General features: G+C 48.5%; 1 protein-coding gene across 1 annotated transcript; it reads left to right on the forward strand.

Annotated features, from left to right (window-relative positions):
• The first annotated feature begins 586 nt into the window (after positions 1–586).
• Positions 587–23,903, forward strand: npdc1a (neural proliferation, differentiation and control, 1a). Its single transcript, XM_023831521.2, has 9 exons — positions 587–956; positions 12,732–12,878; positions 18,407–18,496; positions 18,718–18,879; positions 19,793–19,859; positions 20,265–20,349; positions 20,564–20,643; positions 20,872–20,971; positions 21,081–23,903. Exons 1-9 carry the CDS (start codon positions 857–859, stop codon positions 21,150–21,152), a joined length of 903 nt encoding a protein of 300 aa, XP_023687289.1. The 5' UTR covers positions 587–856; the 3' UTR covers positions 21,153–23,903.
• The last annotated feature ends 1,962 nt before the right edge of the window (positions 23,904–25,865 follow it).

Below are 25,865 nucleotides of genomic sequence, written 5' to 3' on the forward strand. Positions count from 1 at the left end.
TCAGCAGTAAATGGCGGCTGAATGTTTTGCTTAAATTAATTAGATGGCTTCCTTACGGAGCGAAACTAAATTTCGCCGTCCAGCTTTTTAAGTAACCATTTCCATACGTCTCTCTGCATTATCGCTACTTTTATTACGTTGTGTTCTGCAGATTCCTTTATAATCTGAGCGTAACATATAAATTAGAGCACGTAATCATTCTAAAATCACAACATACTGAAGATTGTAAATATAAATAAAAGTTTGACAAACTATAGATTTAAATTTTTTTGATCTGGGCAAAAAAGCAAAAACAAACAGGCTATAACAAAGATAATTAAAGAAACAATAGTGGCCCACTGGACTACGTGCTGTGGACCCCTAATTATTTACCCGACAGCGCACATGTCAGGCAGGTGCACTACAGTAGCGTACGCAGGAATTGTATTTTTCATCTCTGAATCAACAGCAAGCCTCCCCGAGACCGATAATGGATTAAGGGATCTGTCATCCACCTGTGCTTACGGACCGGTACGTCATGACGGTCCATCCGCGCGTGTCCCATGCACCCGCACGCTGCCGCCCCCCTCCACCCCCGGCGCTTTCGCTCCAGCTGATCTCTCCTCTCCGCCTGCCCCCGCCTCCTCCCTTCCCTCGACTACAGCTCAGCCATCGTCAGCACGGCCTCATACCGCCAGCGCCACCGTCCTCTGCTCGGACGGCATCCCACCAGAGCTAGAACAAAAGGTGGCCTCCGTGATCCGTGCACCTGCCGCGTTTGTGCTTTTTCCCCGGTAAAGGGACCGGGGGGCTGGGGGGAATGAGAAGCCCCCACTCCCCGTGCCAGACCGTTTATCCGTAAGGATCACCGTCCAGGATGCTTCTGCTTCCGAGATCCAGCGAACGGCGAGCCGGGGCCTCGCTGCTGCACGGGCTTCTCTGCGCGGTTCTTGCCGTATCCAGCGCCAGTGCGCGAGGTGAGCGGTCCCGTGTCTGCATTTATTTAATCTTATTTATAAGCCTACTTCTCTCGTCTGCATTTAACGCGTTAATGCGTTTATAGCAAAAGGAACATTTACAAAATCTTAACATTTGTTCTTATGCACGAAGTATATTACTTCTTCCTGCCATCTAGGTTATAATTCATCGCTCAAAGTGTGGATACTTTGTTTAAAAATGTTACTTTAAATAACACAATCACACGGCCAGCTGGCACCGTGAATATACAAAAGTGCAGGAGCTGTTTTCTGTGCGCGAATAACGCGTTTATGTAACAGCTGCTAGGTGTGTTTACGGTGAGATCGCGCTTTTTCGGGCTTCTATGGGATCTACTGCATTTAACGTATGATTCAATACATTACGGGAGATATTTAGGTGCTGTTAATTTCTTCCCTAAAATCGCAAACGGGAGTCTGTTTTGTCCGCTGTTTTTGATGTAGTGTTGAACCTGCTCTGGTACAAAACATGGACGAGCCCGAAAAGGCTGCATCTCGCATGTCGTAGACGGGACGGCTTATTTTCCAGGGTGACCTTCTTCATCTTTTAAAACAGCCTTTCTGGTGATCGATCCGTCACGGATTCATTTACTTTATTTCGCATGAGTAGTATATGTTTTAATGTGCTGGTCACACACAGCATGGCGTGGTTACCGATAAGCCCGATTCTACCGTAAATGTAAGTAAGTAGGTAGTATAATTTTTACGGGTCCTAAGGGGACGATGACAGCATCTGCACTTCATATTCCGCTATTAATGATAGAGATGGGTGCTTTTTTCTTCTTGTTGTTTTTCCTCTTTTTTTCTATTTTCAATTTATTATTGGACCTCCTCCTCCACTGTTCCGTCACTAGTGTGGTGTAGATTATCCTAACCTGTTGGCTGTAAGTCTGTGTGATCCCTGGCCAAGCGAAGAGCTCATACCGTGTTTCGGGGGTACTCTGCGGTTTTCCGTGTCCGTTTCACCTGTGTGTGTCTTAGTCGTGTGGCAGAAATGTAGGGTTTATCTGGAATTGCACTAAGCGACATGCAGAGAGAGGGTCCCTAGGTGGGACGGGGCTGTCATGTGGGGGATGGACAATCTCCTGGAGATTAGCGTTGGAGGGAGAGATTATCTCCTCTGATCCAACATCACACCGGCCCTGTGGGAGGTGCAGGACTCGCAGGACGATCTGTTGTGTTGCTGGTCAAGCACCCGCAAGTAACCACACACACAAGTACTATTTAACATGTTAAAACCATGGCCAGATGTCTACAGACGCACAAAAACACATACATAGGCAAACACACCCTGTCCATGCAGCTTCATGTTTTCCAGACACCCAAACACAAACTCCACACTCAGGTTGTCGTGTCTGGAGACTCTCCTCGCACGTGCTCCGTACACCTCCATGCTCTCATGCTGGACGTCAAAACCGCCCTGCTTGTTGAGTTGGCTTGTGCACACACACACACACGTGCACACACACGTGCGCACAGACACACACACAAACACACCCCGCTCCATTAAACAGGACCCAACTGACAGGTCCTTGGCCAGCTGAGAAAGGACTCACTGTTAATTATAACATTATTGCTAAATAAATAATGTTGCGGAGGGAATTCAAAATGAAACTCACTTTCCGCAAGCTACAGGCCTTCGCTGTTCTTGCTCTGTAACGTCATTTGTCCATGAGAGGTACAGATAATATAATTAGAATTCAGTATTGTAATATTTATCATAGGAAATGAGCACTATTATTATCCCCCCATTTTTCATCTCATGATCTTGCTGGGAACTGTGGAAAGGTTAAATACACTTTTGTTATAATCATTAATAATCAGCGTTTTCATATGTTATTCTGGTTGGGCTGTTATTTATGATGTATATTATGTAACTTCTGGTACCGTAATTCCTTTCTTGTGAGTGATTTAAGCGCCAAAAGGAAGCCAGTAAGTGGGAGCCATTGTGGGTAATAGGGACCAAAGAGTTACCTTGGGGCAGAATGAGTTAGGGGTGGATAAACTTATCTGGTGCCCTTAGGCTGACAATGGCAAGGACACTCAGGTGCTGCCAGATTAACCAACCGTTCCACTTTCCCTGAGGTGGGGTGGGTTTTTGTTGGGCCCTTTGGCCACTGTTTCCCAATCCAGTCTTGGGGGGCCCACAGGCAGTCCACGGTCCCTGGGAGGGAGCAAAAACGTGGACTGTCTGTGGGCCCCTGTGGACCGGATTAGGAAAGGCATGCATGAGCTGTCGTTTAAGACAGCCTGTGCATTAGTTTGCCCCTGAATGGGTTAATGAGTGCACTTCAGTTCTCTCTGCAGTGGCCTTGGAAGGGACTTCACAAGGCTTGGGAACCAGTGCGGCTGTTAAACCTGCGCAACCCCCTCCCCCGGGTTCTCTATGAAAATCTTTGAAGGCCGTGTTGACCTCCCAAGGTCTGATGGACACACGGACGCCGGTCCCACGTCAACAGCACATTCCTACTCATCACAGGAGGGTCAGACAGGAGGAGGTTTTGCAAATGCTGTGTAATAAACCTGATCAGTTTGGGGGGGGGGGGGGGGGGGGGGGGCAGAGCGTGCACAGCACCTCCCCTGTCTCTTTTTCACCATATCCATCAGCTTTTCTCCCCAACAGTGGCCCTTCTATGGCTTTCTCACCATCAACGGCGGTAACGCCATGCTTCACTCCCTTCTATGACTGTCATTCTTACTTGTGAACTTTTGTGAAACAAACCAATTTCTTTGTGAATTTACAGCGTTATCCTCTGTCTAACACTCAAACAACTTATACTTTGTTCATTCTGAGCCTCGTAAATACCTAAGAAACCTTTTGCTAACTCTTGTAGAAATTCCATTACCACACCCAGAAAAGTCACGACGCCCTGCGCGATTCTGCGTTTAGCAGCTAAATCTTTTGCGTTCGCTGCATAACCTTGCAGTGAATATAAAGACACCGTCATTTGGGATATGAGATACTTTTAATCCAGTGTGGTGTTTGACCAGTGGGGACACACTGTCCCCAAACCTCCGAAGACCTCCGTGTAAATAACGCTTAAAGCGTCCCGGAGGGATGTCACTCTCCTGTCCCCATCTCGGAGGACTGGATAGCCCATCAGACATTTTAACGTTTAAGTGTCTCGTATTGTCAGAGGGAATCTACCTTCAAATGGCCTCTATGTGCCGATCTGTCATTCGCTGTCCCTTTGTTCTGCTGTTTGCTTTAATCTTACGCAATATTTACTTTTCTCAGTCCACCAGCAGTTCTCTGAGACCAGGGGTTTTCAGCCTTCTTAAGCCATGAATATGTTTCCCTCCGACTGGGGGGGTGCTCCTATAATAATGTTTTTGCTGATGTGTGAACTGGCTGTTACCAGGGGGGTAAATCTTTGGCCCCAAAGCAACTGAATTTGATTACGGTTATTAAGGGAACAATTCAATGCATCAGAAATCTTTAATACCACAATTTGTTTCGATTAATCGATTTTTCAGTTTGATTATTTTGATAACCTAAATTCAAAGTTTTTTTTTTTTTCTTTTTACCTTTACTGAAAAAAAATCTAATTATACCATGGTAACTTCACTGCACACTATTAATAAAACAAAGAAAGTAGGATCTCGGAACATTAATTTTACTTTATGAGCATTTTTGTGTTTGACATTTCTGTCTCCATGTCACATCGCCTGTAGCCTGTGGGGAATCGAGCCCCGTTCTTCACAGGAATCTGCTTTGTTTATCCTCCTGGGCTTGGATTTCTGACAGAATTTTAATTCCCGTATGTCCACGTCTGCCACTGTAAGATGCGGATGGGTGGTTCTGTTGCCCCCCTCCCCTCATCATCTTTACCAGCTCAGTGGAAACTTTCTGGAGGCTTTTTTTTGGGGGGGGGGGGGGGGGCTGTGACATTGTTAGAGAGAGGGCATGTGGCTCTATTCTATAAAGTCACACTCAGGAGCTACGTGGACCTGTAGGCCGACTATGAGAAAAGAAAACCTTATAAATGGGACCATATGGGAAAAATGGGGGTGGGGGGGTCCTGTGTGCTTGTGTTTACATGGCCTCAGGAAAATGTACTTTGAAATGCAGAAACAATTGAAATGGGGGCGTGGTTGCTGATAGTCGTGAACGTGAAGCGTTTCCATAGCAACTGCCCGTCTCGTTTAACCCGCCTGGCAGCAGGATGCGTGCGGCTGACGTCTTTGCATTTCAGAGAGGCGATGCGAAATGAGTGAATAACGTGGGAGAAAGCAGAGTATCCGGCCATCATTGATAAATACTGATCAAGTACGTGGTCATGGTACGCTGGAGCCTATTCCCGGATGCAGGGGGGCCATGGCGGGGGGCAGCCTCATGGCGATGCTGGGCCATCACAGGACACACACACTCTCACATTCTGGGCAGTTTAGGCAAGGCAGTTTGTCTCTGGACTCCCGGAGGAAAGACAAGTGTCCCAAAACACGGAGGAAAGACAAGTGTCCCAAAACCATGTTATTTAGCAGATGTTTTTACCCAAAGCTACATACGGTTAAGGAGGGAGGGTCAGACTACTCTAGCAGTTGGGGATTGAGGTCATTGCTCAAGGACCCAATGGTGAAATCACTCTACCAACCCTGGGACTTGAACTGGCGACCTTCCGGACACACCGAGCCACGCACCGCAATCCTCCAGAGTGTTATTGAGCCAGTGCGATATAGAGAGTGAAACGAGAACCCAAGAGGAACCCGAGTTCTGCTGGGTCCCAGCTGGGCGCCTTCTGGTCCAAACTGCTGATCCGAAGGTTTCTGAGGAGCCTTTCTGGCAGGGATTCCGGAGAGGTGACCTGTCCCGCTGTGCCAATGGCTCCGGCGCCACTTCAGGTAAAGGTACTCGCTGCGCGCTTAAAATAAACATGGCGACCTGGTAGCCAAGGGGATTGTGGGAAAGGAGCATGTGCGAAAGATTGGTGCTGGTTTTCTGGGAGAGAACAGCGCACTCTCACCCCCACTGAGATTGCAGGTTGTGTGTTTGAACTGGCCGTGTGACAATTGGAGCAGTTTCTCTGGGCGAATCGGTCAGATGAGCAGCGTAAACATGGAGGTGGGAGCCGAGGAGAGTCTGCAGCCGAGGAGCTGCATCCCGGGCGCTAACGCTGTGCCTGGGCTCGCCCCCGCTCTCCAGTACGCTGTCTCTCTCTGCGTTGGCAGCTGTCGCAGTTCTACGGGAACGTAGCCCAAATACCGTCCAGGATTGTTTATATCTGGGATATGAATGTGACTCTGAAGGTGGGAAGGGTTTGAGCGAGCACTCCGGTAGGCTGAGAACCCAACGGAACTTGCTGCTCTGAAATAAACACAGCAGGGGGGGTAACTTGGCCTATTTTTACACAGTGAAAGCACCTCCTCACATCAAGGTTAATGTGTAACCGCTGTCAGAGACGGGACCCAGTTGGGTGTCTGTGGGCACGTTTTTTCCAAACAGGTGGGATGTAATCTGGGAAAATAATGCTGATCGTCAGTGAAACCACATAGGTGCAGTAGTGGTGCCCATTCTGGGATTCAAACCTGCAGCCTGTGGTCTCACTTATAAGCCTGTTGATCTCTATGAAAATCGATAACACGCATCTCTGAGTCAAGGTTTGGGTTCAGAACCGTTTGCTGGTGTGGAGAAACGCAGCGTAGACGATCAGCGGGGCGGCTCTGGCACACTGAGCTTCCGGTCTGTCACGGCAGGCAGGAAAGGAGCACAATGGGCTTGGGTTCTGTTGGTGCTGTAAGCATTTCCTGCTCCGTTCTATGCAATCAAAGGTTTGCTGTGACATTAGAATGAAAACAAGGGCAGCATTTTACTGTTTGTCTTTCCTTATTTGCATTGGTTTTCCCTTAATGTCTTGTGACCTGCGTTCTGAAAGTGTCTTATTAAATGGATACTTATCGTCACATAAGTCTGTCCCCTCCCGGATGATAAGGGACCTTCGTAGTCTGTCTTCACCATCGTCCTGCCCACTTCTTTTTTTGAAGGTGAGGGAAAGGGAGGGGGGAAATGTTATTGTGCACATAGTCCATAAGGCTCTCCCTGACACGAAATCTCTCGTCCTTCAAACTGGGGTTCTAAATTTAATATACACATGACATCATCACTGGTGTGCAGGGTAAAACTGCTTTGCCGACCTGAAATGCAGGCATTTGGGCTGCATGTGTTTTCACCGCGGGCTGAGACGCACATCTGGCCGGCGGAAGACGATGCCGGGCCAAGCTGTCTCCTTTATGAACTCTCAGCCCTGGTCCTGTGAGCTGGTATGACACCTGATTAACAGAAGTCATGATTAAGAGATGAGCAGTGCGCGTTAGGGAGAGGGGAATGAAGCTTTACGTGATGAATCGTCTTGTTATTTATAAATAGGCAGACTGCTGGATTTTAGCTGCTGGGACGACTAACCGTAGCATCTGCAGAGTGAAATGACTCCCCAAGCCTTCGGTTATTCCGCGGATCTGCGGCGTGAGCCGGTGTGTGTCAGGCTTACTAGGGTCCAGCCGGTTAACTTGGTAACACTGCAGTTTAGGGGTGTAGACCGGTCATGGCTGTGACCTGCTGGCCTCTGCAGTGTACAGACCACACAGCTGGCAGTGTTTTCATTGAAGGAATGGCAGGGAGGGGAGAGCAAGAGAGGCCCGGTCCTCAGACCAGCGAGAAACGTTAGCTGTTAGCAAACAACTCCTTTCTTACAGGGTCACTTTGGGTTAATGAGCAACCAAAAAAAATCAGGAAAGGGACCAGACTAAATAATAATGGTTTATGATAAGCATATGGGCTTTAATCTTAGTCTGCTGAGATGTACTGGGACAGGGATGACGAGCATGGAAGGGCGGGTCCTTGGTGAGAAGACCGAGGAGGACGGGAGAAGACGAGCAGAAGTGTGCAGTGTTCCCCGATGCACACGGAATACTGCATTTTAATGTAGTGCCCTGAAATGATCGCAGACTACAGGTGGATCATGGGAGATAAATATTAGACGGGTTGAAAATAGTTTTATCGTCCAGAGGGATCAGTACCCATGTGCCCTGCTCGTGTGGGGCGGTAGGTGCCCATGTGTGGTGGTCGTGCCCGCGTGACCTGCTCGTGTGTGGCAGTTGGTGCCCATGTGGGGCGGTTGGTTATCCTCTGTGCTTGTCATGTTTATCTGTCTTTTGCCTCAGAGATTAATTTAGAATTGATGTTTTTTCCTGTAACCCAAAGCAGATAAATGATTGAAAGTGAAGGGCAGAGGGAGGTGATTGTTATTCTGATTAAAAAGGTAAGCGGGGCCAGCTGGCGAGGGAGGGGAAGATGACGTAAGATGCCGGAGAGAATAAAGAGCAAATTTACGGCTGGGGGGCTGTGGAGAGTGAGGGAGTGATGAACGGCAGATGGAAACGTGAAGAACGGAGAATGGAAAAAAAGAGTGAAGTGCAGGCCTGACATACCAGAGAAACTGCCACAGCAACCAGACAGGAATAAGGGCGATGAGTGATGCCGGCTGCAGGACACAGGGGGCGCTGTTCCCTCCATGCAGGGTCTTCATCAGAAGCTCATTCTTGTCCTTCCCTCATCACATAACAAAGGTGCTGGGGAAGATGGGTCTAAGGGTGGGGGGGGGGATGGCTCTCTCTCTTGTCCATTGAGAACGGTTGCTAAGCAATGGCTAAAGAGTGAGAAAATTAGCAGTTTAGATGGAGATGGTCTGAGAGTTATTACTTACGTAAGAGTTGATATTGAGTAATAGTTCGGGAACTGTGTATAAAGATATTTAATCCCCCCCCCCCCCACATCTGACAGAATGCTGTCAGCCTTTAAAGTGTTGTTTTCCACACCCAGTCATTTCACACGCGCCCTCCTGCAGGGGCCACTCCGTGTCCCCACACACTTTGTCACCCCTGCTGTGGTGTCAGGGAGAGTGTCATACGTGCGTCAGGGTTTATTAATTCACCCGAATATTGATGCAGCAGATAATCGAGGGTGTGTTACATGACGGGGCAAGACGGGCGATGTCCCGCCTTGGGATGTGGTTACCATGACCACCATCGATATGCCACACCTCTGATTGGCAGCTGGGGCTACTTACAGTGTTTAGGTCAGGGGTGGCCAATCTTATGCGCAAAGGGCCGGTGTGTATGCAGGATTTTGGGATAACCTGTAGGTCAGCTGCTCAAACCCAGGTGTGAGGACTCTTCAGCCAATCAGCAGTTGCAGCAAAAACCCGCATGCGGATAAGATTGGCCACCCCTGGTTTAGGTTACCTGTGAGCACAGTAACTGTGTCGCATTAATCATTTTCACCATCTTCATCAGCTTCCACCTTGCCAGTTCTCAACATCCAGTCACAAGCTAGGTGGTCAGGTGACTCTACCCGTGTTCTCATGGGAAATGTGGTCCTGGGAGGCCCCAGTCTGTCTGATCTGTAGTTTTGTGTCTGTGTTTTCTGTTTAGTCTGTGTCACAGCTGTCCAGTACAGGATCTGTTAGCCTGAGCTTCTACCCTAACGACAGCCAGTTTAATCCTCAGCAGGCGCCTGAAAAAAATCCAGTGAAATGCATGAACACATTGAATAGAAGCTTCAGTTAACCAGCTAAATGCTTTACATACTCTAGAAAATGGTGTGTGTGTTAGAAATACGGCTAACAGTAAGACTATAGCAGACCACATTAGTATGTGACTGTACACTTTGGGAATGATTGAATGACTTGCAGTAATTAATTAATGGATATTGCTGCATGCTTGTCACTGTCCTGCCCACTGAGACTCTCAGCTGTTTGTTAGCATTAGCAGTGCTGATGGGATGACGCAGCTTCTGTTACTGTACCTGCCGTTAAGTGACCTGGTGCAGATGAGAACATGGGCCGCCCAGGCACAGATCAAAGGGATCCTGTGTGCACCATGTGGCGCAGTGGACCGTGTGCCCTCACATCAAAGCAGGTGTGCGTGTTCCTCGGCAAATCTACCCTAAGATCTGGCTAAAAACTTTGTGATCGCCCTAAAAACGTCATATATGCACAAATCTGACAGCTTTCTCCTGTTTGCTGTATAATGCATTATACATATATTATATGCTTAGACACTATATGTATTTATGTATATATTATGTATATGTATATAATTAATAATGGTTTTTGTTTACTATTTTAAATAACGCTTGTCTATGTAGTATATACAATGTTAGAGCGTTTTGTGTGTGTGTGTGTTTTTTTGACCGATTCTCAGCCAGTTGTGACCTGTTCGTGCCCTTCCCAGTGTCCACCAGTGCTCGTCTTCTGTATCTGCCAAACCCTCCCCCATGTGACTCTCCCAGGAACCCGTTTTAAAGACGTGCGTCAGCGGGATGGTGGATATTAGGAAGGCAAACAGCTGCTGGGAAGGAACCTGCTGGTTTGTCCACCATTATAAATGCTAAGCTCCACCTCCGCCCAGTACAAACTGGAACAGAAATGTTTCCAGAGTTTAATACCTGAGGCAGCCGTGTGCGATGTTCACCATTTAAGTCTCAGGAGCTGCCGTTTAATTCACTGGAAATTTTTTGGGTCAGAATTGCCGTTTAAGAGTGATTGTGCAGTTTAGGGTTGACCTGTTTACTAGCGCTCTTAAAACACTCAGGTGGTGTGGGGGAGGGGGCTCAGGGTCCTGGGAATGACAGGGGTATCATCCTGAGGAACCAAAGACCTGGATGCTGTGAGTCACTCCAGGCCTTTCAGCTTGGCGATCAAGTGCCTCTCAGTGTCTGTGTTTTTTAACTTGTTCACATCAGTTACCTAGTAAGACAGAACCGGCCGGTCTTTTCAGAAGCTTCATTACTGCCCCAGTACCAGTGTTTGAAATAGGTTAAGAATCCAGTGGACACCCAGAACCCCTGACTGGAGGTTTGAGGGGACACTGTGACCCACTGACCAGCGTGCTGCTCTGCTGATGCTACTGCTGCTGCTCTGCTGATGCTACTGCTGCTGCTCTTCTTACACAATTCAGGGAAATGTCAGTCCTTGGTGAACCAGTAGGGGGCAGTGTACTTTTGAGGTTCTCTTCAAATGCACATTGGTTCCCCCAGAACTGAGAGTAACTTGGAATTTCCATCAATAGCCACCAAAGGTCACAAGCATCAGTAAAGTAGCTGGAAAAGGCAGTTACTGATCCCCCCTCATCCACCCTCACCCCACCACACCACCCCCCCCCGTAATCTTCCAGTAAGTGAATCGTGTCGGGGGTTTTACTCGCCAGGCAGCCGGCCCCCACCGCCTCCAGGCCGAGCACGTCAGCTGTGCACTTCCCACGACGACTATCCCGCCGCTTCCCCCTCAAAGCCATAAACCGTGACTGAGTGGCCTTTTCCGTCAGAGTGATTCCAGGAGCGTGCGTGTCACCGCGTCTGATCCCGCGTTTGCCTGTGCCATGACGCACGCTGGTGATGCCACAAGCCATTATGGGTAATTGGGCCCTTGGTCTCGTTAAGGAGAGTAGCTGGAATCTGTATGTTACCATTTAACTCTGTTAATTGGGCCCATTCCGAGCCTTGGCTGGTTCCGGCCGAACGGATCCGGTTTGTGTCAGTCATACCTTCGTGACAGGGGCTGGACGGTGACAATGAAGAGCATTTTTAGGATGGTACATCACATGTACATAACAAAACTAAGCAATAGGCTGTATGTTCAGTTACCAGGAACATGTTTGTACAGTTGGAAAAATAAAAGGTTTGAAGACTCTACAAATGTTGATAATAGCTTTAGGTTTGGATGTAAATCAATGATTAATCTGGAAAGAAAGATGTCGACCGCCAGAGATGCGACAGTCAGGGAACTGCAGAAGGTTGTGAGATCAAGACCCACGAGGTGCCCTACTTTCATTCCTTTGAATGAGGTTTTCCAATTCTGAATGGCTTTAATAACGGTTTATTGGCAACACATAAAACACCGTGGATGCTGTGAGTGTTATCGTCGCTGAGTCATGTCATTTCTGTGAATGACGACTGGCTGGTCCACCTTGTAATCACACCCGCATTCCTTTCGCCTGTCCGTAGGAGGTGCTGTTTTGGCTGAGGGCCACAGCTTATGCAAACGATCACGGAATGTTCTAGAAAGACATGGTTTTTGTTTACTTTCCAAGGGAAGAATCGGGTCCCAGTTAGACCGAGACATGAGCATCATTTTTCATTTGTTCTATTTTTGGTCTCAGTCCTGCTGATGTAGGAGAAATGAATAGGGAGAGCTGACATTCTCAATACGCATCCTTGGCCTTAATTTTACCGAATGAAAAGACGCATAGTGTATCTATAATTATTTACATTAATTACTGGTTCTTCATGCGTTAATAATTTGTGGGCAGATTTTTATTGGTGGGAGGTGTGCGGCTCACTGAGTTAGGCCTCTGTGCCTGTGATCAGATAGTCACCACTTCGAATCTCATCTTTGGGTCCTTGAGCAAGGCTGGGAAGCCCTTGAAATTCCCCAGGTCGCCAGATAAGTGGCCGGACTCAGAGGTGAGCTAGATGGGACATGCAAAGTGAAACATCCCAAAGTACCTGCACTTGCAGATGGCAAATGAAGCACCATTTCATTTCATTATAGTGGTTGTAAGCAGTTATTTTAAGAACTGATGGTTTTACAGAGTAAAAATAGAGCTTCTTATTAGAGCAGCCCCCCCCCCCCCCCCCCATGGCAGTGCAAAGTGTAGACAGGCCATGCTTATGCTGTCCGTAGCTCTGCCTGGGTGTCACCTCAGGCCGAGACTCACATCTGTGTCCTGTCTGTCTGTCTGTCTGTCCATCTGCCCCGGCAGTGAAGCGATGCCCCGAGCCGCTGGACTGCGCGATCCAGAAACGCCAATTCTGCCCGCCCGGCGCATCCCACTGCGGCCCCTGCCTCACCCCATTGGTGGAGAACAGTAAAGGCATCTGCATCAACTGGAAGAACCATGTCCGCTCTGGTAGGCCTCCACAGCCCGGCATGCGACAGGCCGCGTGGCCAATTTCAACGTCCTGTGGGCTTTGGGTGACATTGAGATGACTAAATACTGTGTAGTTTACAAAAACATAATAATTTCTCATAAGATGCACAAATCTCGGCTGACAGGAGAGGCCTGCAGGTGCCTGATTGACATCAATATGCCCTCTAGTAGCTGGAAGCTGCAAAATTTTCATCTACTGTTCATATCCTGTTTAGACTTGCGTTTGATGGCTCAGGCAGCAGCCAGCATAGGAGCTGCATTAACTGTGGTCCAATTTAATTAGAAGACTCAGCCAGAAGTTCTCCTTAGGAGCATTAGTCTGTCAGAGGGAGAAGTTATCATAAGGTCTGTGTGGGAATTTTATCGTGCTGCTTACAGATCAGTGGATTGTGGATTAGAGTGAGTAAAGTGAGAGCACAGCTTTCTTGCCTGTTGCAGTGTGGGTTCCATTGATGACTCGGGGGTTTATACACACACTACAGTGTGGATTGTATTGATGACTCGGGGGTTTATACACACACTGCAGTGTGGGTTGTATTGATGACTCGGGGGTTTATACACACACTGCAGTGTGGGTTGTATTGATGACTCGGGGGTTTATACACACACTGCAGTGTGGGTTGTATTGATGACTCGGGGGTTTATACACACACTGCAGTGTGGGTTGTATTGATGACTCGGGGATTTATACGCACACTGCAGTGTGGGTTGTATTGATGACTCGGAGATTTATACACACACTGCAGTGTGGGTTGTATTGATGACTTGGGGATTTATATGCACACTGCAGTGCGGATTACGATAATGACTCAGGGATTTAATCACACTGCTGTGTGGGTTACCTTGATGATTCAGAATATGTTTATACACACTGCAGTGAAGTTACAGTGATGCAAAGGAGATGATAGAAGCTCTTCTGACAGCAGGAATACTGGAAACTTTACTGTGCATCATTAACAATAGTATTATTACTAATATAAAGTCACTGTTGTTCCCGACCCTGTAGAGAGGCACTGGCAGGGTTAAGAGAAATAGAACAGGACGTTTTCTGGGGTGTACCTGCTTCTCTCTAAGGTATATTTGTCATTTCAATATGGGCATGTGATATTAATTATTACTGTGATTATCAGTCATGCAGCTGGGAAGACAGGCGTAATGTGTATGATTGTTTGCCGTTAGTGTTGTTTAGAGTTAGTGGTTTGTGTTTAGCTCCTGCCAGGTACTGTTCCAATCCTGCAGTCCCCTCTGTTCAGCCAGAGGTCGATGACCAGCAGCTGCAGTGCCCCCATCTGGACTATGCATGAGTTTCTCTTCATCTCACTGTCTGTCCCCATATTAATAATTGAGCACTAGGTCCTCAGGCCTTTTACTGAAAGGAGCAGGCAGGGTGGGGTTTGTCCGCACTGTGAGCTTTGTCAGGGAGGGACTTTCTGCTTGTAAAAAACGATAGTTTTATTATCCTTTAACCCTGAAACCTTGACCCTTTTCTTGTCACTATGTGCTCAAACTGATCCGGGACCTATGAACTGTGCTTGGACTTCTTCAGTCCTTGAAAGACTGTGGCATGGTATGGTCTTACCCAGAATGCAATGTGGTGTCGACCCCCCCCCCCGCCACTTGGCAGTCTGACAGCAAAGGGAGGTTCAAGAAGCTGCTCTGTCTATTTCTGCATCAGTCGACCCTGGGGGGGGGGTACTCTGAGTGGTTCTGGGAAAGTACTTCAAGTACTTTCTACACTAGGAACATTCTGGAAATGCACTGTGGAGTCACTGGGAACGCACTGTGGAGTCACTGGGAACGCACTGTGGAGTCACTGGGAACGCACTGTGGATTTCCTGTGGTTTGTCAGGTCACAGGCATGGCTGTGGTCCTTAGCCGCGTCGCTGGGCGTGGGGGGGCGCTGTGGCGTTCGATGCGCTGAGGCTCGCTCCGCCCCCACCCACGCCTGACTTGGCATGTCCTCTCCTTCTGCTGCCTCTTCTCCCTGCCTCGTCCTCTCGGCGTGAGGCTCGGTGTGGCGTGGGAGGGCCGCTGTTTGCCATCTGGGAGGCTCCCTGGTTGGTGGTGTGCAGTTCAGTACAGGAGGGGCTGCTCGTGGGCGGCGTGACACGCTCCAGTGTGCAGGACAAGATTTTTTTCTTGTTTGTTATTCTTATGCTGTATTGCACTGCTGGTTGTCCCCCCCCCCCGTCCCCCCCCGCACCTGTCTCTACTCCTGCAGCTGTGGCACAAGAATTTCACCATGTTCCTCGGATACCCGTGACAATAAAACCTGAAACTTGAAACATCTCTAATGCTGCTGGGACAGACCTGCCCTGCACCATCAATAAAATAATCATTTGGGGGGGAAAAAAACACCAAGTTTTATGTTCAAGTTCCGTCACAAATACTGCTGATACTTCAATACCAGCATTCAAAATGTGAGCATTTCCTAAAAAGGACAAGTCCTTTAGTGTAGCTCTTATATGGCACGCAGTCATACCAATACCAATACCAATTTATTTATAAAGCACTTATAAAAACAACCACTCGGCTGACCAAAGTGCTGCACATCATATAACAAATACAAATATACACACAACCAAAAAACACAAAAACAAATAAAAGCAAAAGAATAATCAAACACAAAAGAAAAAAAGAAAGAAAAGATGAGTCTCAGTCACCACAACAGACTGGACCGAAAGCTAAAGAGCGAAATTTAAAAACAACAAGAGATGGAGCGTCCCTCACATGCAATGGCAAATCATTCCAGAGTTTTGGTGCAACTACCGCAAAAGCTCTATCGCCCCTTAGTTTACGATTAGCCTTTGGTACGTCATCTAGAACAGGGGTGCCCAACTCCAGTCCTGGGGGGCCGGAGCCCTGTGTAGCTTAGTTATTTCCCTGTTCCACCACAAATGATTCTCAAGAGTTGTGTGGTAATTAGCACAAGGAGCTGAATCGGGTGTGTTAAATGAGGGGAAACCCAAAAATGTGCAGGGCTCTGGCCCCCCAGGACTGCAGTTGGACACCCCTGATATAAAACGACCCCTGATGAAGCTCTGATTTGGCCCTTGACAGAAAATTTCCAGGGCTTGTGTCAGGATGTTCCTTTGTGACACTCTTCACATTGTCCACAAGAGGGCAGCAGTGACCCCTCAAATGTCACTCTCCCAAGATCACACTCTTGGCACCGTATACTGGAGTTGTCTGTCGAAATGTGCTAATTGTACCTGTTGTAAAGGCTGTATTATGAAACAGTTTATGGAAGAAAGGGTGCTTTTTATTTTCATAGTCATCTCCCAGGTTGGTGGTGTCTGCCCCCGTCAACCAACCCCCCCCCCCCACCCCAACCGGAAGGAGCTAGAATCTATGACCATGCACAGCGAGGTCCAGTCTGGCCAGTTCAACATGCTGCCGCCACCCGATTCACCAGTCATCGCTAAGAGACCCTCATCGCTCACAGAGATTCCTGGCTTTTCTGTGATTAAAGTGAAGCCTCGCTGTCTGCTCTTCCTGAGCTTGGGGGGGGGGGGGGCGTTTGGCTGTTCCTCCGCGCTGTAGCTTGGTGGGGTGGTGATGGCCCTGCAGAGCGATTCCACGGGGGTGGCTGTAAACCCCCCCCCCCCCCCCACCAATGGCTGCCGGAGCGACCCGGCCCGCGAAAGCACAGATGTTGGCCCACTGCTGTTTGTTTGTTTGTAGCTGAGCGGGAGGTCATTCTGTCTGTCTGCGCACCCCCCCAATCACCCAGGGCAATTTGACAGATGATGACAGAGCTGATAGTAAGGTTTGGTATCGTCCAGATGGTAGGGGGAAGCCCCCCCCCCCCCCCAGCTATTTAACAAATGTTTATGTGCACTGAGGCATTCTCTCTCTCTCTCACTCACACACACACACACACACACACATTTGTACTGCTATCATTGTGTGGACTGTCCATAAAAACTCTAATCCCAACATGACACTCTTAACCCCTACCCAGCCTTAACCTTAACCATAAGTAACCAAGTAAAATACAAGATTTTTAGTTTTAGTTTAGTTTTTTGATTAATAGATTTTTATTAAACTGAATCTATGGTCCACACACACACACACTCACACACACCTTTATACACCTCCCTCCATGTTTCTTTACATGCTGTTTATTACATATTTGATTGTTCAGAAACCCACACAGACATCGGGACAGACTGATGTAAATACACACACAGACACACACACACACACACACACAGACACACACACACGCGCACACACACACACAGACACACACACACACACTCGCACACACACTCTGTCTTGGTTACTCATTCACGTTCACAGGTTCTTTCCCTCTGACAGACCCACACACCCGGCCTCCCCCCTCAGGTCAGTGTGCTGCTCCTCCATGAGGAAGGGGAGCCCTTACTTAAGCATTAGCACAGCTCAGCCCCCCCCCCCCCCCATCACGCACAGATGATGCAGCCGCCCACTCCTTCACATGCCTGCTGGGGACACTGTAAATGATTCATTTTGGGGGGGAGGGAGGGGGTTGTGTGGCAGAACGACAAAACAAAGTGCGCAGGGGAAAGTGCCGTCGGCTGGTGGGAAGGCCCCCCCCCGGCCGCAGGCAGATGGCCAGCCCATGGTGTGCCTGCGCTCTGACGGACCGGCGTCCCGCCGGGGGAGTCCCTCAGCCGGGGGCTCCGTGCTGCCTGGAATAACCCCCCCCCCCCCCCAGCTCTCACTGGACAGGCACTTTGATGGATGGGTGGATGTTTGCAGTTTAACAGAAGTGCCTTGTCCACAGTGATCTACGGCAGTCAATACTCGTTCAGCTATTTGTATAGTTGGGAAGCTTTTGTGGTTTAAGCACGGGACTGATGTTAAAGGTCCAACATCCTGTACTATTTGGAGCTGCTTGTTCCTTAAACATCAGGCTGCCTGAGGTCTGAGATGCTGGTGCCTGTTTCTGATTGGACAGTGTGTTACCACCTAACCCCCCCCCCCCTCCCCCCATAACCCTGACCTCTGGGGGCTGTTTGAGTTGCTGCAGTACCTTTTTTCGCTTGATGTCCTGCCTCTTTCTAGAGACTTTTAAGAGGAACATTCCTGCCATAGTGAGTGTCTCTCAGGTGCTGTTGGGGTGGGGGAGCAGAGTAGGGGGGCAGGGAGGTGGGGGCTATAGTTGGGCCCCCTGAGGAGGCCACACACAGACTACAGGCCCGGTCGCCATGGTGAGGCTGCTACCAGAGCCTGGAATCCAGCAAGGCCTGTCTGATCCGGTGGTGGTACAGACATCCCCCCCCCCCGGGTCCCCGGAGGCTCGTCGTCTTCTCCCCGCAGCACGTCAGCAAACGTAGGGTGAACATACAACGTCACCCTTGGGTGAACATGGGCCCCGACGGACCAATGAAGGGCCAGCACACACAGACGGAGACATGGCAGTGAGTGTGTGCGTAACTCTCTCTGTCTCTCTCCCTCCCTCTCTCTGTCTCTCTCCCTCCCTCTCTCTGTCTCTCTCCCTCCCTCTCTCTGTCTCAAAGACATTCACCCGGCTGCCGAGCCTGAGCTGGATGACGAGATCGATGCCCTGTCCTCCATTCTTGCCAAGGAGCAGCAGTTGAACATACTGGGTCGGTCTCCCTCCTCGTCCCCCTCAGTCCCCGTCCCCCTCAGTCCCCCTCCCCAGCATGCTGAATCAAAGTCTCAGGCTTCCATTAGTTTAATTACTGTTTTAGACAATGGTTATTGATTGCATTTTTTGGCAGTTTCTCTCCTTATATTTATCTTTAAACATTGCTATAGTATTATTTATGTTTTAACACCCCCCTACCACCCCACCCTTCTCTTATAGAGACCAAAGTGAAATCAAGCAAGTCTCCATTACATGAGACAACACCCGCCCAGAATTCAACCATGACGCCCAGCGCCCCCCACGCCCCGACCCCCCGCGCTTTGACGAGGGCCGGCGGGCCCATGGTCGCTCCTCACCCCTCCCGGGACACGCTGCTGATCAGTAAGCGTCTGAGAGCGTGTGACACAGAGGGCGTGTATGAGTGTAGAAATCTGAAAAATGGAATATTCCCACAATGCACCTGTTCTTAAAATAAAGGTCAAGTGGTGTTAACCCTTGCCCTTAACTTTGTTTGAAGACATTTAACAGAAATCTTATTACGAAGCACTGGAGCGGTAATCAGGGCCTGGCTGCTCTTCCTGTGGTCCTGAAGTCATCTATGCTGGTGCCCCTGGATTAACCTGAGGCTCACAAATTTGCGGCTTTGCATTTTCACGTTGCCGGCATTTTTGTTGGTGACCTGAATGTGCGACCAATAAAATGCTCCGCATTCGTCATGTGGTGAGTGAAAATACGCAAGGAGAGCTGAACTCGACTATGCGGAATCGTGTCCGGGAAAAGCATTCTTTCCCGGCTGGTCACCATGGAAACTCGTATTTCATGTGACAAAGCCCCAGGCGCCACACCAACCTCGAGGCAGCTAACCGCCAATGAGGAAACTTCACCCGGTTCCTCTCCCTTCCCCCACTAAAGGAAGTCCGCATACATGCTGCACTGTCAATAAGCGGCGGGGTGTGACATTAACGAGTATCTGTGCCCCAACGGCAGGAAGTGGTCTGCCACCAATGTGGCTGTCGGGCACCTCACCGTGCTGCCGCAAGCTCACTTCCCTTCATCTGTCCTCTTCCGCTTTTCCCTTTGTTTTACTTTTTTTTTTTTTTTTTACTCCATTTGTTCTGTTTTTCGGGCCCAGTTGACTGTGGTTCTTTGGAATGGGCACCTGAATCTCCCACAAACCCTCACACTCTGGCTGCTCCGTAGGGTGAAACTGTCCACGCCCAGTACTTCCACTTTCAGGTGGTTGAACTTTGTGAGCATTTCTCCATCCTAACGGCGTCTTTCCTGTGTACCACAGTCATGATCTCCGTCTGCATCATCTTCGGAACCGTGGCCTTGATCCTCGCGGCTGTCTGTTTGGTCCGGTAAGTGAACGTGGGCCTCGTCTCAACAACCCTCCGGTTCAGTTATGGATGACTGAGGAAAGTTGAGAGTCCCTGCTGAATCAAAAGCATTAAAGCGAACTGCTTCACTCCCAGTGCCGCAACATAATGACATCATTCCAGAACTGATGCCTGGTTCAAGTATAACACAGGGAAGCATTTCAGTTTAGGACAGCACTGCCGTTCCTTGTAAATGTTCTGTAAAACATTGCCTCTCAAAAAATCAGCATATAAGTGAGAATTTCCCCAATTCTGTTTGCAATTAAGTTTTCGATGCTAAAACCTCACAAAGGACAGTCAGGCCAGGGAAACCTGCGGATTGCCTGTCCTGGATTTGTGCAGCGATATTCACTATGGGGGAGCTGACTGTGGTGTCGCCCCCTTCAGTCTCCAGAGGGGCTTGCGACTGGCCCAGAAAGTGGACTATCCGGCTTACGGCATGATGGGGCCCAACCACTCCGATGGAACCTTGGTGAGTTAACCAGGAATTTGTTAACCATGCATTTGTGTGACCCAGTTTTTCTCCTTTTTACCACTGGATGTATTTGCATCATAGTTTTGAGTCCAACGGAATTTCTGCTGCAGGGATTTCACCTGCTGTATTTGGGTCTGAGTCTATTTTTAAGTGTATTTTTATATATATACCTGGCATTGAAACGCTTCTGCTTTTCTCCGTCTCCCCACAGCCCGGGGATAAGAACCTGGCTCAGAGCGCTCAGATGTACCACTACCAGCATCAGAAGCAGCAGATGCTGTCGATGGACAAGTGAGCGCCCCGTTCCCCAGCGGCACCCTTCCGAACAGCCTTCCTGGGACCACATGGGCCCCGTTTACATTTCTGCACTGACACTTTTATCCAAAGCGGCTTACAGTAATTTTATCTGTGCTCCCGGGGATTTGAACCTACAACCTTTACTGTTCCTCTGCCTGTCTCCATGCCCCGCCCCCACCCAAAGAGTTTCAATAATGGATCCAATTCTCCTCGCGCTCCTAGGCACAAAGACGAGACCAAGATTCCAGACTCAGGGACCACGTCTGATGAGGAAAACGAAGACGGCGATTTCACAGTATACGAGTGTCCCGGATTAGCTCCCGTGAGTGAGAACCACCGTCGAGAGGAGAACCATCTAAGGGGTCTGTTAGTGCAGGAGCTCCTCCTGTGCTTGAATTAAACTAGAAATGCTCTCTTCCTGTTCTTTCTAGACTGGGGAGATGGAGGTGAAGAATCCCCTGTTTGACGACTACGGTGTGAATCCCCAGCGGAGACACAAGTAAACCTGTAAACTACACACACACACACACACACACACACACACACTTTCCTACTCCTGTGATGCCTACCAAATACCCCGTCATACCAGCCTATGAAAACGGACAGAGGAATGCCAACAAAAGAAGTGTAAACGAGGAGGAGCAAGCAGGGGACATGCTGCCCTCTGTGGCCATTCTGTAGAACTGCCACACAAATCAAGCAGCTGATTGGACAATCTTTTCTCTGACACTGGTCATTGCCAGGCATCTGATGTATCAACACAGTCTTTAGTTTCGCGTTTAATTTCTGTCTATCTGCTGATTAACTTCAGGCTTTGTATCCCCCCCCCATATCTACATGATATTACCTCTCTTAGGTTTTATTAGAATCCTGATTGTTAATCTTTTTTTGTATTTAAACAGTCAGCTAGCTGATGTTGCTTTTGTCCACCTCTCCTTGCTCTTAGCCTGTAAACGTTGCATTATTTTAATATGTATATCAACAGCACCGTCGCCGACCTGTCGAGCAGGAACCTTCCCAGTGTCTCCGCCCTCACACGTTAATTGCTAAATGTCGGTTTCATGTATTACCACCTGCCCCCCCCTCCCCAATCATCCTCTTCCTACACACTGACACACCCTTTGAGAGGCAAGGATGTGTATATTCCATCCCCCCCCCCGCCCCATGAGAGACAAAACCACCATACCAGAAACTGGTCAATCAGGGGAAACCTGGCTAAGGAATGTTTGACCCCAGTGAAATGCAGATGTGACCAGCACCCAAAGGTGACCCCCCCCCTTTTGTTTCTCCCTTTTATCTATGCCCCTGATCTGGTATAGGTCCTGTTAAGGGTTTTTTTTTCTGACAATAATGACATTGCCCTTTAAATCCTCATAGCTGATCCACATCCTTATTAATCTGTAAAACTCGGATATTTAAGCTGCTTTCCTGGACCAGATTTATAGAAGCCGGGGACACGTTTCCCCCCCAACCTGCTGAAAATATGATGGGAAAATACATTAAAGTAAATAAATATTTTTTTGCTGCAAATTAGACTTAAAGAGATTTGATTAATGGGTTAGATTCTCATGGAGCCTCACAGGGTGACAGGGTGCTGTGAGAAGCTTCTATTTTATTTTTTATTTTGTTTTGTTTATGATCTCTAGGGCAGATTCAGCACAAGCTTCAGCCTTTCCTGTGCTGCACCCTAAAAGCTGACCGATAATTCCACCCCCCCACCCATACATTAGTAATATGAACAGGTGAGCATCAGTCTGGCTGTTCCTGCACTTTAAGGCACGATATAATTTAATAAATAAAAGTATTACGTCCTGATTTTAATAACAATGTAAATGTGTACAGGGGCTCCTCATGAGCAGTGCACAGCTGCGATCGACGTAATCCTGATACTTTTATCACCAACTTGTGTCGGCTGTATTTGATAGGACTGCAGCCTTGACGTACAGGTAGCGTAGCGAATGGGAGTTTGACCTGCGCCGTAAAGGTGGGCGGTGCTAGGCTGGGTTTCTGTGCTGGTGATGTACGAACCATGAACTGGCTACAATGGCACAGTGAGTTGTGGTCATGGCGGAAGCTTTTCACCTGCAAACATTAGTGGTCCTTTCCCAATCCTGGGGGGCGACAGGTGGGACTCCAGCTCAGTTCTCCCCCCACCCAATACCAGAAGATTAGATGCCTCATACCATTATCTACACACTGTTCACGAGAACATCTATGAAAGTCCTTCCAGTGGCTTATTTCCTGGTGTGAATTCTGTAAACCACATCCTGTCAGGTCTCTGGCGTCTCACTCTCCAGTCCTCCAAGATGGATTCTGAACTCTTTATATTTTTAATAGCACAGACCTGGAATGCTGTTCTTTCTTTGTGAATTGCAATGCTGTTGAATTTTCATGCTTAACAAATCAGTTGTGAGACCGGCCGGGTTGTTTGTCTTTATCACTACTTTTTTCCCTAGAATTATTGCTTTTAAAAGGTTCCTTTGTAGAAACCTGTACTCTGGAAATTGCGCATCAAAAGTTACCCAACATGTCAATGGAGCCAAATTGATCTTTAAAAAGTGTCTCTGCCTGTCTGTATGTAATTTCTGTTTCTTGGGGGTGGATTGATAATCACGCTGGTTATCTTAAAGTATGTGCATCAAATTCCTTTTTCTGCCTCCCCCAGCCCAAAATCATTTATTTTATTTAATTTTGTTTAAAAAAGGACCTCCCACTGGTCCCCCCCCCCCCCCCCCCCGACCTGCTATGGGCCATTTAACAGTTCTGTATTGGCTGCATAAGGTGAGTTAGCGGTGGAGGGGTGGGGGTGGGGTGGGGGGTGGTGTCACAATGGAGACCAAGCTGGGCCGTTAAAGCCTTTGTCCTGCTGGATGGTGGGAGGAAAGTGGCCGTCAGCCTATTGATTAAGGCAGACAGCTGCCGTTGGTGTTGAGCCCCAAGCGTCAGAACCTCACCAGCTCACTTCGGGCTGGGGGGGGGGGGCATGTGTGCCCCAGCATACGGATTGGGAGGAGCAACAGCTTTACAGCGGGCCTCAAACTTGCCCAGGACCATATTCGGGCCCTGACCCAACACCTGACATCCCATCGTGCACCATAGTAACCAAGTTGTGCCCCTCAGGACAGACGCGCTGTGCATGGCTCCCAACGAGGCCCTGAACACCAAAGCTTGGAGCCTCTTTTTACTGTGACGGTTTGACCTGCATGTGAATATTCCAGTTTAAAACGAATTAAAGCATTTATACAACAATACAATGTTATAGCTGTATCTTTATTCAGCACAAAGGGAGGGGTTACACGTGAGCGTATGGGTAAATGTCAGTCCGTCTTTCAGGCGCAGGGCTGTAGTGATGCAGAAGTTAAACACGGAAGTATTGTGAGTCAGACAGGGAGAGTCTGGAGGCCCATATTCAGCAGCAAACAAGCAGCCTGGGCCTCACGTTGCCTTTGGTCTGGGGGAAGAGGCTCATACAGGAGTGGAGTCTCCTAAGCCAGGTACTGGGCTGCAGAGCAATCACAGTCTAAAAAAAAAAACACGCGTGGTACGTTGTTTTATCAGAATCACAATTTAGGACAGAAAACAAGCCTTTCTGGCCTAGAAAGTACTGCGGTAAATATTAGCCAAGAAACAACCATGAAACATAAAAAAGGCACAAGTGTGGCTCCAGTCTGGGGCCTGGTTGTAGTCCGAGATGTTTATCTCACACCAGCTAACATGGTGGCTGGGGGTGACTTTGGGCCTCCGATCCAGACCAATCCAGCTATGCTTCAAATATATTAGGGCCCCCTGTCATTCATTCTAACCTCCCCCCCGCCCAGTGGTGAGTTGAGGTGGGGGGCTCGTACCAGCCTGGGCCTTGGGACGGGCTGGGGTGGGTGGGGCCCTGTGGCAAAAGGTGGATGTCTCATGGTGTCTGGACTATGAAGGTGGACCGACATGGAAGTATCATCTCTATCTTTAGTGCAGCTGCCACTGCTCGGAATGATCCACCCGCCACAGTGAACAGCATTCTGCTGGATAAGGAGGTGCTGGACGATGGAGGGATTATTTATTCTCATCACCTAACAGGTCACTGCACTCCACTGTCTGACAGTGCAGGAAACTGCGGCGTGTCAGTGGGAATCACTCAGTGGTTGGGTCACATGTTTGGGGATTCAAACCCCATCCTGCTGTGTGTCTGGGGATTAGGGGTGGGTGATATAGCAATAATATCACAATCTTTTTTCAGGCAACATCATAATCCACCATCTTATAAAGGTTGTTTTTCATGCTGGTTTTGCAAGTTACTGAACAGTACAACCAAACTAATTCTCCTACTTTAAAAAATACAGCTCTATAACGCAACAAAACCTAAAAGACAAACATGGTCCGCAAACACTTTTTTTTGAGGTGGTGAAAAAGGTTCATCATGCTGCCATCCAACATACAAACCTTATCTAATACAAATTTAGCAAATAACTGATGTTTGCATCTGGTCGGTTTTGGAAAATCCAAACAAATTCCATAAATACCGAGGCTGAATTATTTTTAGGGACCAGCTACTCTATGTCATCCATGCCACTATGTCACCTAACAGAGAACGTGTTGCGTGTTTGGACGAGGGCGTGAAAGGGAGAGAAGGAGAAATCCAGGGCACTACCTACTGTTAGCTGTTATTGGTTTATTGGTGTCGAAAAAGATTTGGTTGACAAAACAACTTCAGGTTAATGAGCCATAGAAATGCAACTGACAGAATGTTCACTGTAGTGCGATACTAATGATCTCTGTGTAAAAAGCAGAGGAGACATTTTAATTGTTCATGACCTAACAACAGCAAATCTAGTGCCACTAGTGTGGACTCTGCTTGTTCTGCTTGTGATGTGTAGATTCCTTGTGGTATTCCAAAGATATTCGGTTAAGGGAATTGTTCTCTAAATTGCTAATCTTGTGTGATATGGATGCCCTTCAATGGACTGGCATCTTGCCTGGGGGTGTTCTTCTGCCTGATGCCCTCTGCTGTCCAGGACAGACTCTGGAGGTTGGAAGATGTACAGTACCAGTCAAAAGTTTGGACACACCAAGCTGTCTACAAAGGTCACATCACATGACCTGCTCACCTGACCTAAACCCAGCAGAGGTGGTTTTGGAGGAGTTTGACCAGAGAGTGAAGTGCTCTTCATATACGTGGGACCTCCTTCAGGACAGCTGGAAAAGCATCCCAGGAGGCCACCTCATGG

This window comes from Paramormyrops kingsleyae, chromosome 7 (assembly GCF_048594095.1).
Source record: "Paramormyrops kingsleyae isolate MSU_618 chromosome 7, PKINGS_0.4, whole genome shotgun sequence".
Taxonomy (NCBI): domain Eukaryota; kingdom Metazoa; phylum Chordata; class Actinopteri; order Osteoglossiformes; family Mormyridae; genus Paramormyrops; species Paramormyrops kingsleyae.

What these genes read in the sequence shown, in the direction of transcription:
- npdc1a (XM_023831521.2), top strand. Translation starts at nt 857, where the DNA reads ATGCTTCTGCTTCCGAGATCCAGCGAACGGCGAGCCGGGGCCTCGCTG. An exon ending in CCGGGACACGCTGCTGATCA is followed by an intron (nt 18,880 to 19,792) that starts GTAAGCGTCTGA and finishes TGTGTACCACAG; the next exon opens with TCATGATCTCCGTCTGCATC. An exon ending in ACCACTCCGATGGAACCTTG is followed by an intron (nt 20,350 to 20,563) that starts GTGAGTTAACCA and finishes GTCTCCCCACAG; the next exon opens with CCCGGGGATAAGAACCTGGC.